The sequence below is a fragment of the Acipenser ruthenus genome, chromosome 2 (assembly GCF_902713425.1).
Source record: "Acipenser ruthenus chromosome 2, fAciRut3.2 maternal haplotype, whole genome shotgun sequence".
Classification (NCBI taxonomy): domain Eukaryota; kingdom Metazoa; phylum Chordata; class Actinopteri; order Acipenseriformes; family Acipenseridae; genus Acipenser; species Acipenser ruthenus.
The window spans coordinates 53,344,525-53,359,861 of NC_081190.1; the positions used below are offsets into that span (position 1 = coordinate 53,344,525).

Sequence of the window (15,337 nt, forward strand, 5' to 3'; positions counted from 1 at the left end):
AGTCTTACCTAACATAATTAATTATTGTTAGGCATTGTATCACATTTCCAAACTCCAACAAGCTATCACTTACAAAACAAACAAACCAAAAATTAACTGAAGTACAGATTAATAATTTATCTCTGGGGTCTCACTATCTATAAAATAGCCCTTCTTTTCTAGAGGCAATGCATCTCTCAGTTGCATATTGGAACCATCCACTATTTCAACAATGAAGTGTGCAGCTTTAATTGCACTTGTAATTCTCACATCCTTTGCAGATTGCCGGGATGTTTGGCGGCAAAAAAGAGATGAAGGTAAGAAAAGTTCCAAATATAATTTTTAAACAAGAAAGAACTGCTGACTGCATTAGTACAGTAGAGCAGCCTTCAACAAGTTGGGATTCCATTTAGTTACTGTATGGAATAATAGAGAAATGACTCCTACTGTGCTACTTACAAGACCTTTTGTAAAACAAAGATTCAGGGATGTGGTTATAAGACATAATGATTTTAACATGTGTATCTGTTGTAAAGCATTTCAACTAAAAAAAAAATGTATTCAGAACAGTGCAATTTTGACACTAGAGAGCTTCTATGAAGACCTTTACCTACTGTATAGCATGAATTATAGTAAGACCAAGCCAAATGTGTTTACATGTATATTTATGCCTCCTCTAGTCTGTTTCAAAATAGTTTTTCACATATGTAAATGTATATGATATCTACTATTAATTTGTACAAATATTCAGTGAGATCCTAAACTCTATTGTTGTTTTCATTTTAGTACATAACCACATATGCGACCATGTGACTGCTGTGACACCTGAAGGATTTAAAGCAATGTAAGTACACGGAGGTATAAATAATGTTCCGCGTTAACGGTTTATTCCGAATTTTACTGAAAAATTACAGGATTTTGTTTTAACTGGACATCGGTTTTTTTTACTGATTTATACCCGATTTTGTCTATTATTCAATATTTTCCTGGTACTATTTTCTAGGAAATACACAATATTTTGATTAAAATGCTGTTTTATTTTGACTCCAACATTGTAATAAGCATATCCTAGGATACAGCAGACATTTAGACGTCAGAAGATCAAATAACATTCTCAAACGTGGTTCTCTGTCACTTCACAACACATTATCACCTGATTATGTTGGCTAATCAAAGTCTGATTATTGTGGCAATTGCTGGGCGTAGTAACTACTAGCTTGATCAAAAACTAAATTGAAATACTTACAAGAAAACAAATGTTTCGAAGTATGCAAAAAGCAAAAATAGCAGAAGTGGGTCAGATGAGGCAGAGGATGCACAGCGCTGCAAATACTGCTGCATTTAGATACATGTTCGCACTGACAATAAAAGAACATACTGAAAAATAAGCGGCACATTAAACTAAAACAATAACGTGAACCGAGAGACAACCAATCAATGTATCCTGCTTTTACACACGCTTTAATAAAAAGAAAGTTCAGAATGACTATTAATGAGTTTGTCAGAGCGCTGTGCTTTGTTGGACAGCCACTGTTTATTGCAGAGGTGTGTATTGGTGACTTCGTGCGACAGTACTGTCTGTAGTAACACACTGCCTAACGCCGACAATCTTAATCGTAAATATTTGACAGAAAATGTTGATGCTTTAGTTGTCAATTTTCTTTTATTTATGATTTCAAGGCAAATAAACCTGGCTTGTTCTGTGCTGCTGTCATGTACATACCTTCTGTAGATACTATTTCCGTCAGCACAGCGATTGCCCAAATGTTCGCAAAGTACCAACTAACTTGTGAAAATGTGGCTTCGCCTTGCACAGATTCTCATACAGGGACATTATTAACCAGAAACTGCTACTCATCATATTCCACATGTAAAGTGTTTTTTTTTTTTTTGTGAGATATTTTCCCCAGATTTTTTACCGATGTTTCAATTAAAAATTATTTTGTACCGATGTCATCCCTGTTTTAATACATGTATAATAAACTCCGAAAAATTCCCGGAAAATGTTTTTAAAGATAAAAACCGAAAACGCGGAACACTAAATATAAAGCATTTTTAGTAAGATGCTGTCAGTTTGATTATATCAAAGGGTGGTGAACTTTGGTTTAAATGTATTACTTAATAAATTACCTCATGGTTAAGGAAGAGAAAGGAGAACGGAAAAGGCTCAATGTACAGCTCAAAATTGTCACCACATATCAACCCTATACTATGGATTACTTACAGTATTATACAACAAATCTAATTACCAGTAACTATAAGTAAATAGCTGTAATGTAAGGTAAAGAAGCACACATAGTAAATGGTTTTAAGTTTGATTTGTACAAAGCATCTTTCAACTGAAATGCTATTAAAAAAAAATAACTGAAATTCCTCCACTATGACCTCGAAAGGGACACAAATAGTTTTAAAAGAGAACATATTAGAGGTAGACCAACAGATTTTGCATATTTGCATTGATGTATTGTTTTAGTACAATAATATGTTCTCATTTAGCATTGAGCTATATGACAGTGTGTGACATTTACTTTATATACAGAAGGTAATTTGATAAAATTCAATTACGTTTCCACATTTTCCTGTGGGGGGATGTATCTCACAATAACAGTAGTTTTTTTTCCCCCAGTTCTTTTGAATTTCTGCTTAAAATGCATTTCTGTTTCTACTCTAGGGTTTTGGTCGGGTTTTCTCAAAACCTACACCATAGTACTTATGAAGAACTTGTTCCATTGATTCGACAGATAGAAACTGCTGCAAGTGCTTGTTGTGATGAGGGAGCAAGTGCTGATTGTTCAAAAGCAGAGGTACATTAAAATCCCAATAATAAAATGGTTCCCAGCTTTATTAAATATCACTTAGAAACAATCTAGCAGAAAATAAGTAAATATGAAATTAACAAACTTGGATGTATAACAGAATAGTACTGATGAACCAAGTCTATTTTCTGTTTTGGAGTCCTTTTCAGCTCGTAAATTATTACTGATAATTTATTTCCTCTTTTACGATAACTATCAATTGGATTTAAACAGCATTTAAAAGGGACGTGATATTAACTATATGTTATTTGTTTGTTTTACAAATAGTTAGACCTTTTCCAGAGCGCAATCTGTGCATCTGAAGAGGTGACCCAGAAAAACCATCTTGAGGATTGCTGTGCCAAGACTGGGGCTGACAGACATCACTGTTTCCTTGAACACAAAAAACGCATTCCACGGGACCATACTATTCACAATATTCCAGGAAAAGAAAAGTGTGAGGCCTATGACAAAGACAGAGTGACAGCTATGGGCCAGTAAGAATGAAGTCTTATTTTCATTTTTCCTTTTTTATTAAGATAGTGTATCAACCACTGTATTAGTACATACTATTAAAGAGTTACACTGGTACCAATTTGGCACATTTTTTTTAACATAACAGTGGTATCAAAATGGTACAGTAACAGTACATTGGTACAGAAGTGATTTAGAACTATAAATACTAATAATCACAATACTTTGACAGTTTTTGTTTTATTTCCCTTTAAAAAATTAAATTTTAGAAAATATCATCTGCAGCATTTTGAAAATGGTAAAAATGTTATAAAAATATGGGAAATCAAAAATTGCCACGTGTAACTTATTTTTCTTTTTGCTTGTAGTATTGTCTATATTGATCTCAAAACGCGCCTCGCAAAATGTGTCAGTGATGACAGTTTGCCGCGAGTCTGTGGCATCGCGTTTTTAGTTGCTATCCTTATTCAAGCTTCATCCAGCTGTCTTTGTCTACTTTGATTCATGGTTGTACAATAAATGAAAAGTAGACAGTTCAATCTTTCTGCCAGTGTACACAACACATTTCCTTTCTTTACTCTGAACCCAAACCAATCAGGGCATTCGTAAGATGTACACTATTTGCTGTTGAAGGTGTCTATAATGCATCGTCATTTAACCCAAGAGCCATGCTATTTGGGTGGAAATATGATGCCAATTTGCCAGGCGCGTCATTTTACAACAGTGATGTAGGAGGGCAGAGCAAGCTTCACCTAGACTTTTATAATTGTATTTTGATATATAGTAAACAAAACTCATGCCTTTTAAAAGTTACACATATGCATTTATCTGCAGTACAGACTTAGTGCACTGGCAGAACTGCTGTGCCCGTGACATGCTACCCTTGCCAGTCTGCCCACAGTGAGAGGTGTGTTTTTGGGAGGCTTGCTTATACACTTAAACCTTTGGCCTTTTATTTTAAAACCACTATCTAGCTCAGAAGATTTTTGTATTGGTAGTGTTGATATTTTGTATACATATTTTTTTTATTATCATTATGAAAGCTGAAAGTTAGTAGAGGGCCGTCTGGTAGAAAAAGTAGCTGAATTTGGTCTGTTAAAACAACATTTTACATGATTAAAACACCTTTTGGGGGCATTTTGATTTCAGATATGTTTAAGTTAGGTAGAAACTAAATGTAATAATGGTAAAGGTAGAAACTAAATGTAATGTATTTTGTGTGTTGAAATCTAACATTTTGTTAAACTGTAACATAGAAAAATCTCGAATTCTTAGTCAAAAGATTTTTCTTAGATACACTGATATGTTCTTTGTTAGTATTACAAAACATCTTGCAAAGTTTACATGAAAAACAATACGCTACCTTTGCTGTGTCCCTTGTTGTCCTTATCGCAGCATCATATTTTTACACATATTGATGATTCTTTTGAAATGTTTAATCACACATCATGTGCCATAAGCCAATTAGGCAATATAATTTTCAAATTTACTTGGGAGCATTCACCAGGAGAAAAAAATAAAATCTTCTAAGGATCATTGTATATCCTCTCCCCTACAATGCTACTTTTCTGTTCCTACAATATGCCACGCATGAACTGTTTACATGGCAACGTACAGAAGAAAAAAAAAAATTCTTTCTCCTGGAAAATATCCCTGAGTAAACGTTGAAAAAAAAAAAAAATGTGTTCATGTTCCTTTTAATTTCAGAATACAAAACTATAAAAATGGTCGTGAATATTTTGAAAAAAAACATGGACAACATGGGATACAGCAAAGTAAAGTTATGTACAACACAGGATACAGCAAAGTAACATACAACACAGGAAACAGCAAAGTAATGTACAACACAGGAAACAGCAAAGTAAACTAATGTGTTTCTTGTAAACACTGCGGGGGGAGGGGAGGGGGGGGGGGGGGGGGTTGAAACGCTTTAAACTGTTGTCCATACCATTTACTTTCATTACAACAAGATCTTTTAACATAGAAAAAGTAAGCTAGCACCACAGAGATAGTTTGCTGTTCTCTATTATTAATTGAAAGTCTTGTTTTTCTTTTTCTCTAGGTTTATTTACCAGTTCTCCAAAACACATGTTTTGGTGCAGCCTCAGGTGATATTGGGAATTGCTAAGGGCTTTGAGGTTATACTTCAAAGTTGCTGCCATGATGATGATGTAGACAAATGCTTTCTTGAAAAGGTATGCTCAGTAATTAAGTATTCAAAACAGTATAAAAATGTGTTTTTTGATATGCATTTGATTCTGCTTGACCCTGTGTTTACACAATATGCATTGGTCCTTAAAAGGGTTAAAGATGCAATGCCAAGGGAGCTTTTTTCATAGTTGGCCACATAAGTATCAAAACACTGAGAATGCAAGCTAGTCTGTGTCAGTAAGTGGACCAGTTTGTGATGTGTTAATGAATGTTCATGTTAATGAATTAGTGTGATTGGGCTTGGAAAAAAAGTCTACATCCTACAGCACAAGATCCTGCTCGAACAGTTATTGTATGCTGGCAAAGAAAATACACAAATTATTGTATCTCCATGATAATCCCTGGCTGGATATTCTTCAAACACTAGGGAATCCCCCTGTGCCTCAGCCACTTATTTGTAGGGATAACCATTGCAATCCAGGGTGAAGAATGCTCTAAAAAATGGCTTGTCCCAATGCGGTATAGATTAATCTAATCAACTAATAAACCCTGAATTCTGACTATAATAAATGTGTGTTGGTGATCTGCTATTTATTATCTTTTGGCATTGATATTTTGTATTTATTTATATTTATTTTTCCATTGTTATTTTATTAATCTAGATGTTCCAGTAAAATAGTTTTAGATTTTGTTTTTCATAACATTGAAAAATGCTGACAATTATGTTTATTTTTTTCCCACAGGGTACTGCTATGAAACATACTGCTGTAAATCGTATTTCCCAGTTGAAATCTATTTGCTTGGTTCACAAGAAATATGGACTTAGGGTTATAAAGGCCATGTAAGAATATATTTCAACTTTTTTTGTTATAGACTGCCTTTATTTGGATTGTTATACCGCCATTTGGTTCTCCAAACTATCTAAACCAATACAAATAAATCAATAAAACAATGTGTTTCTGGTAAATACTTCAGGGTATTCTGTAACCCTTTAATAAGTCACTAAATGCATCAACAATGTCATGCCACATAAAAATTGTTGACATTAACAAGAATTGTCAGTGTTCATATGAAGAATGTAAGTGATACATGAGCTCAAACATAGTTTGATATTCATTGTATTTATTTATTTTTGCATTTAATATTCCAGTTCATATTTATTTAATATATTGATGTATTTTGTTTGACATTTATTAATACATGTATGTGTTTATTCTTTTAAACTCTGGACTGAAGAGTTTGTAGTTCTGCTACTTCAGTTCAACACATAGTAAAAAAAACAGTGAACTAACCTATCCTACACATGTTTACATTACTAACAATGTATGATGTTTTGGGTTTTGTTTTTCAGAAAGCTTGTCCAGTATAGCCAGAAGTTACCACAAGCCACATTTGAAGAAGTTGCTAAAATTACAGATCAAATTGCACATATGGTATCCACTTGCTGTAAGGGTGATATGATCAACTGCATGAAAGAAAGGGTAGGTTTGTTGTTCATGTGAAATGTAACTTGCAGTGACATCACATAAGTACAAGTATCCTTAAAGTACTATGATGCTATCTCCGAGTAGGAGTAATGGCTCCTCTACATACACTAATAAGTTACATATACAGTACTGTGCAAAAGTTTTAGGCAGGTGTGAAAAAATGCTGTAAAGTAAGAATGCTTTCAAAAATAGACATGTTAATAGATTATATTTATCAATTAACTAAATGCAAAGTGAGTGAACAGAAGAAAAATCTAAATCAAATCCATATTTGGTGTGACCACCCTTTGCCTTCAAAACAGCATCAATTCTTCTAGGTACACTTGCACAAAGTCAGGGATTTTGTAGGCATATAGTCAGGTGTATGATTAAACAATTATACCAAACAGGTGCTAATGATCATCAATTCAATATGTAGGTTGAAACACAATCATTGAGGTGAGGTTGCTGAAGACAGTTTACTGTCAAAAGTCATACACCATGGCAAGACTGAGCACAGCAACAAGACACAAGGTAGTTATACTGCATCAGCAAGGTCTCTCCCAGGCAGAAATTTCAAGGCAGACAGGGGTTTCCAGATGTGCTGTCCAAGCTCTTTTGAAGAAGCACAAAGAAACGGGCAACGTTGAGGACCGTAGATGCAGTGGTCGGCCAAGGAAACTTACTGCAGCAGATGAAAGACACATCATGCTTAGTTCCCTTCGCAATCGGAAGATGTCCAGCAGTGCCATCAGCTCAGAATTGGCAGAAAACAGTGGGACCCTGGTACACCCATCTACTGTCCGGAGAAGTCTGGTCAGAAGTGGCCTTCATGGAAGACTTGCGGCCAAAAAGCCATACCTCCGACGTGGAAACAAGGCCAAGCGACTCAACTATGCACGAAAACACAGGAACTGGGGTGCAGAAAAATGGCAGCAGGTGCTCTGGACTGATGAGTCAAAATTTGAAATATTTGGCTGTAGCAGAAGGCAGTTTGTTCGCCGAAGGGCTGGAGAGCGGTACACGAATGAGTGTCTGCAGGCAACAGTGAAGCATGGTGGAGGTTCCTTGCAAGTTTGGGGCTGCATTTCTGCAAATGGAGTTGGGGATTTGGTCAGAATTAATGGTCTCCTCAATGCTGAGAAGTACAGGCAGATACTTATCCATCATGCAATACCATCAGGGAGGCATCTGATTGGCCCCAAATTTATTCTGCAGCATGACAACGACCCCAAACATACAGCGAAAGTCATTAAGAACTATCTTCAGCGTAAAGAAGAACAAGGAGTCCTGGAAGTGATGGTATGGCCCCCACAGAGCCCTGATCTCAACATCATCGAGTCTGTCTGGGATTACATGAAGAGAGAGAAGCAACTGAAGCTGCCTAAATCCACAGAAGAACTGTGGTTAGTTCTCCAAGATGTTTGGGCCAACCTACCCGCCGAGTTCCTTCAAAAACTGTGTGCAAGTGTACCTAGAAGAATTGATGCTGTTTTGAAGGCAGAGGGTGGTCACACCAAATATTGATTTGATGTAGATTTTTCTTCTGTTCACTCACTTTGCATTTTGTTAATTGATAAATATAAACTATTAACATGTCTATTTTTGAAAGCATTCTTACTTTACAGCATTTTTTCACACCTTCCTAAAACCTTTGCACAGTACTGTATATATATGTTTTTCTCTGAATATGTCCAAGATGTATTTGTCTCTGAAATACAAACTGTTTATAGAAACCTGTTCAGACAGCTTGACGGCAATAACAGGACTACACAGTCTAACAGACTACACACCAGGTAACACAGACATTACACAAGCTTTCATTTACATTTTTTACAGAAACAATTAGTAGATGATGTCTGCTCAAAAGACGAAACCTTGTCTAGAACCAAACACCTGGCAGAGTGCTGCAAGCTTTCGATAATCGAGCGAGGGGGCTGCATTGAAAAGATGGAGGCTGATGACAAACCCCAGGATCTCTCAGAAAAAGCTGACAGTTTCATTAAAGACAAAGACATTTGTGAAAGATATGCCCAACATGGTGATCAGTTCCTCGGAAGGTAAGATTGCACACTGCTAAGTAAAATGTGCACCTTATAAACGTGATGCTTTTAATAAACAATGACCAAGAATAACAATGTTTTAAATATTAATTATATTTCATGATTCAGTAACTACAACTTGTGATACTGTTTTCTGCTTCTGTTATAATTATTATACTGTCTATAAGAAATCTAACATACATATCTATAGTGTATATCATGTCCATCACTGTTTAGTGTACGGTAAGTGTGAAGCTTTCTAAATTACCCTTAAAGAATTTCAGATTTCACTATAATTACTGATGAATTTTTAAAGTTTACCACTATATGAAATTGTTAAATATACTCTCTACTACTTTAGTATAGTATCTCTACTATGTAAAGATCTGGTAAAAGAGAAATGACAGTAGAAAACAAGATCAAACTATTTAAATGATTTAAATGGATGCACTATTTTTGTTTGCAATTGTTAAGATATTTAGACATTTCTGCTAATATTATTATGGAAGTACTGTAACAGGATGCTTCTGTAAAGGACCACACATGGACATTGTCATTTATCTTTTTGTGTTTAGTATATACAAATGAAAATAATTAAATATTTAATGAACAACGTTTACTGATCAAAAATACAGTATACTATCTAGTGTGCTTGATTCAATGCAACATAGGGTTAAGTGCAGTGGTATTAAGTGCTGCTTTTATAAGACATTATATTTGTTGAGTAGCATGTGTCCCTCTCTGTCAAACAATCTAATAACTTGCATATGTTTTGGTTTTTAGCTTTCTTTATGAGTATTCAAGAAGGCATCCTGAGTTGTCTATTCAGGTGATTTTAAGGATCGGCAAAGGCTATGAAGCCATTCTGGACAAGTGCTGCAAAACTGATAATCCTGCAGAATGCTACGGGGGCGCGGTATGTCTTATATACAGTATATATGTCCTGCTATTGTAAAGCGGTTAGACTGTAGTTACAAATGCGCTGTTGCAAACGTATGAGGAATTGTGTGTCAGCTAATTAATACATTGCATTAACATTGTACCTACTATAGCAACAACTAAGGGGGGTCTTAAACTAAAAAGCTGACTAAATAGAAGCAATGATATTAGACACAACTAAGAGACCACTTCAGTATCTTTTTTCTGAACTTGTTAGTTTTGTGTATTTTGACTGTATTTTCCACACATACCACTTCTTTTCAGATTTTTTAAAAACCCTTAACAGCCTTAAATGGGATACTCTACCTGTAAACCCCAAGAGCCATATTTTGGATTTCAATTTGCCATGTTATGGCTCAAGAGCCATCCCTTTGACAGCAAATATGTATCATTGTTAAACAAAATTATGAATTATTTATTGGTTTTGACCACCAGGAGGAGCAGCTGGCACTGGCTATTAAGGATCACCTTGCTCACGTTCAACAAATGTGTGCAGTCGAGAAGAAACTGGGAAAAGAAGGTTTTGAAAAATTGTAAGTGTTACAGTTAAAGGTATTCTCAGCCTAGTGAAATGAAAGGCATACTCCCTATCATCTACAATTAACATTTACTTTCTTACCTGTTTAATAGCCTATATGTGTGTTTTTTATAATTATCTCTTGTTATTTCTGTTTAGATCGTCATTTGCCATGCGCTCTAACTATACCAGAAAGAAAAATCTCATAGAGGCTATCCAGGTTGATAAATATATTTGGACCCAGCTCTTTGACTAAATCTACAAATTTGTGCAAATGATATGATATGAACAACCATTACTGGCTGTGAAATTACCATTGCATATAATTAGAATCCAGCAGAGGCATCTCTGCCAGGTTGACCAGTGATAGCAAGCTAGTGATCAACAAACTCCTCTTACATATGTTGAGTATGAAAACCTAGGTATAGGTAAACGTATATACACTAAGAAAGAGGGTGGGTTGAGTGGTAGGTGACATTTGTTTAGATATTATTGTAATTCTACATTTTACAGTAATTTCTTATGATTTAATCCCTGTACTAGTGTAAAAGTAAAACCAATGTGATATTTGAAGCATATCCTAATTGTTTAATTATTTGTTATTTCAGTATGCTTATCCAGTATACAAAGATAATGCCCCAGGCACCTTATGATGGGCTGATGAGAGTAGCGCATAAGATTGCCTCAGTTTTTGACAGTTGCTGTAGTAAAGATGAAAGCCATTTGATGACATGTACTGAAGAACGGGTAAGCGCATATATATATATATATATATATATATATATATATATATATATATATATATATATATATATATATAAATTTATTTGAAATCAAAGCTTTCTATTATTGTGTTATACGTATTGTCCGTCTTAAAATGAATTAAAGTCTTAAGTGTCGCAAGGGAGGTACACCCTACTGTTAAAAAGTAACAACCAGTCTTTCATGACAGTTGACCAACACCATTGATGAGACCTGCTCAGAAACTGATCCTGCGACTATAAATGAACATATTGATCACTGCTGTAAGGAATCATATTCGGAACGGAGGACCTGCATTCTTAAGATTCAGCCTGACACAACTTTTGTACCTCAACCATTCTCACCTGATATGTTCCACCTGGATCCAGACATGTGTGACATGGAACCTAAAGAATTATTTGCAACCACAACCAAGTGAGAAAATTATACTTCATCATCATACTTTTTGCTGCTAAGCTAAATTAACTCTCCTGTACCTCTTCCTCTGTGCCATAGTTGTATAACATTTGTATATTTAATTTCATAGATAGCTGCCAAATCCAATCACTTATAGTATATACCTAATAACGAATAAGAAAACATGGTTTCTAAATTGTGTTGCATACATTTATACAGGTTATACTTACACAATGGAGACTTAAAGACTTCTAGTCAAAATGTTTGTCACTGAATTTATCAAGCTTCTTTTATTTCTATATCCCTAATCTTGGACAATCTTTGTTTTGATGTTTTAATTTCTATTTCAGACTTCTGTATGATTTGGTGAAACAGAAAACTACAATGACAAATGAACAATTAATGACAATCTCTGCCGGTTTCCACCTCCTGAAAACAACATGCTGTGCAGATGCTGCTAAGGAACTATGCTTCAAGACCCAGGTATGTATTTAATGTCTGTGACTTTAAAATAATTCGATTTTAAGTACTCCTGGGATCCCCCCACCCCCAGCCCCCTATTTCACAATCATGTAGTTCAGATCATATCATTTTTTTTTTGCCTTTACTTTCAGGGAGCAAAATTGATTGAAACAAGCAAAGGAATGCTAGGCATATAAATGGACTTCAGGTAAATAATCTAAACTCTGTTCTGCAGGATTTTGTAATGTATATTTGTTTAGTGTTGGCCATAAGTATGTTTGCAAGCAGTTAGATACTTAATACCTCCACCCTTTCAACAATGTGATTGAGGCATACATTAAGTAGCTAATGTAAACAACACAGGCAGACAGGATGCCAAAATTAAGACTACTGTTAATTTATTTGAACTGTTTAAAAAAAGAAAAAAAACAACAACACAAGTTTAACTTCGTTTTTCTACTAAATTTGAAATGCACAATTTGAATGTCAACTCACTGCTGGGGACTTAATAGCAATAGACAGCTTTCTTTACACTGTCAAGCTATTCGCCTCCTTTCACCTGCCAAACCTAAGCAACAGATGTTACCAAGCTACCAAACCTAGAACCCAGCCTGGAAAGTCTGCCTGATCAGTTGGAGTCACTGGAGTATGATGAGGTAATGCCCAAAACCAATAAAGCGATCCTTGTGGGTTTCCAACCAAGATAGGCAACTCTGCAACCAGGATTCAAACCTGGGAGCTCTCAGTCCCATGCCATGACTCACCATGCACTCCAGCACAGAAATCCACAGCAATTGAAAACCATATGTGTGAGACCATTACATCTTTATATCAGGCTACTGAAGAACAAAAATTACAGTAGAAAAGTTAAGAGAGTGATTTTACAGTACAGTACTTGTTTTCTCCTAACCAAAGATTCAGTCTTGGTATCATGTTGTTTCTTTATTAAATACATTTTCTTTTTTAGGTGTCACTGGTGATGACTAAAATGGAGCCAATTGTCCTGCATCTTCATTTATGTAATGGAATATACCTGTCTTCAAACTCATGAAAATCATAAGGAGTAATTTATATGCATTGCATTTCTGTATTGTCTCAAAGGCTTTATCTTGTCATGTACTATTGTTATTGACACAACTGTAGCAGCTAAATTACCAGCACGATGATCACCACCAATAATAAAAAACAAATCAACATCAACTTTCTGTATTTGTCTCTTACTATGAAACTGTTCTACATATGGGCCCAGATATTCGAAGCGATGCGCAATCCCCTCGCAAAAATAAGTGCTTTTGCACAAACATTGATATTTTCCAACGGCACAAAGCAGTTGCGCGAAGTTGGAAAATAGCAGTTTTTTGCTCAATTCACAAATGTGTTTGTGCCTCGCAAAATTACCTGCGTATTCATTACCAATATATAGCAGAAATGCACAAGAGCTATGTGTGAATGCGCAGAATTGGAATACTACACGACAATGGACTGTTAACAATACCCTGCCAAGCAACTATCATAGGTGTACAGTACATACCAATATTCCTCAGACGAGTCTACACTCAAATGTAACCTGCACATGGAATGCAGAATCAAAGCTCAACACAAATCGGTAGCATTGGCACCCCCAAAGTTGCAAGCCCACCCCCACAAATATGTAAATAAGCTACTAAATGGAGAAATGAAACAATGGATCACAGGATAGTGTAGGCTATTCAACATATAACTTAAATAAATAAAATAAAAATATATTGTAGTGACTTGCTAACTGGATAAGTGTCAACATGAAGGAGACAGACAAAATATCTCTGTAGCATCAAACTCCACTCTTTATTTTACAGAAATGCGCCTGTCAGCCGTGTTCTGAGTAGCTCCAACCCGTGCTTCTTACACTATACATCAACATATTTACAGAAGTGTGGAGTGTAAAACAAACCCACAATGCTGAAAACACTATTCGGAAGCCTCGAAGACTGGAATCTCAGCATGGAGCTGGCCAAGAACGCTGCCTGTGGATGCAGCCTGCACATGTGTATCCCTTACTCATACTCCTGCTGAAAGCCCCTTCCAACTGCCCCCCCCCCCCCCCCCAGACGAAATTTACCAATACAGTAATCAGTAGCCTAGCCTGCTACTGTATAAGCAATGTCTTTGATATTGAAATCTATGTGAATGCAATATAAGGAGGTGCAAACTGTTGCTTGATCGATCTAGGGTTGATATACTGCTGTATGTGTCTATTATATAACGTAAAACTATCCTGCATTATACAGGTAGTTGTTTAGGATCTGCCGGTTCGGTCTATGTTACACACCAACGGTATGTACTATGATACCGTGCTGTACTCTTGATTCTGTTTTGGGAGTTATTCTTTCAGCACCAATAATAATAATAATAATAATAATAATAATAATAATAATAATAATAATAATAATAATAATTCATATTTATTTTAATGTTTTATGTGAGTGTGTGTAAGCCAGAAAATGGATGGAGCCAATCAGTACTAGCATCTGGTTCAGTCACTGAAGAGGAGGAGGGCCCTGACTCAGGAGGAGATCGAGGGCGTGGACACCATGGAGGAGGACCTCCTTGATGAAGAGCTGCTGCTGGAGGATGAGGAGGAGGAGGAGGAGGAGGAGAATGATCTGGAGGAGCCCCAGCCCAGCACTTCAACTGCAGGGTAGTTTTGAAAATAAACAAATATAGCACAATATGGAAGGTTTTTTTTTGTCTCCCTCCCTCCCAAACAAAATTCTTAATATCAAAGTTTTATTTGTAATATTTGTAATGTGCTTTTTTTCAAATAAAAAAAATGAAACATTTTACTTGATAACTTGATTTACTTGATACTGAAATATAACTGTACCTCAAACAGGGCAATAATGTTTACAATCTCACTTTTTGGCAAGACTTACCCCTGGCCTGCCTTTGCCATTTCGGAGGTAGATTTTTGTAAAATACTATGCATTGTAAAACCTTATCTAGCTCTGCAACTGTACAAGATATTTCAATTCTGATTTCAGATTTGAAATCCTTGACAAATTGTGAAGTTTTTTTATATAACACTTGGAAAGAGGTTAAAATTGTCAATTTAAAAAATATATATATATATATTTTTCATATTTCGATAATTCTTTGGGAGGTGTAGCTCATATGGAAAAAAAAAAAATCACTCCACAACAAAATCATTTCTGATTTAAGGTTCCAAAACTACAAGCGCTTAAACAGAAAGTGTTCGGAATCTGCGGGAAAGACAACTTTCTCTTTATATCCCCACCTTTGGACCCCCTTTCTCAAGTAATCTTCAATCTGCGATCCCTGTTTTCTTCAGTAGGCGTCCCACCCTCAAGATAACCA

At 35.6% G+C, this 15,337-nt stretch overlaps 1 protein-coding gene across 1 annotated transcript; it reads left to right on the forward strand.

Moving 5' to 3' along the window:
• The first annotated feature begins 157 nt into the window (after positions 1 to 157).
• Positions 158 to 13,183, forward strand: LOC117408315 (albumin 2-like). The gene is made up of 15 exons (XM_034013210.3): positions 158 to 296; positions 766 to 823; positions 2,651 to 2,783; positions 3,063 to 3,271; positions 5,311 to 5,443; positions 6,143 to 6,240; positions 6,751 to 6,880; positions 8,705 to 8,925; positions 9,691 to 9,823; positions 10,282 to 10,379; positions 10,972 to 11,110; positions 11,316 to 11,539; positions 11,872 to 12,004; positions 12,136 to 12,191; positions 12,951 to 13,183. The coding sequence occupies exons 1-14, from the start codon at positions 212 to 214 to the stop codon at positions 12,178 to 12,180; spliced, it is 1,839 nt and encodes a 612-aa protein (XP_033869101.3). The 5' UTR covers positions 158 to 211; the 3' UTR covers positions 12,181 to 12,191; positions 12,951 to 13,183.
• Positions 13,184 to 15,337: the final 2,154 nt, after the last annotated feature.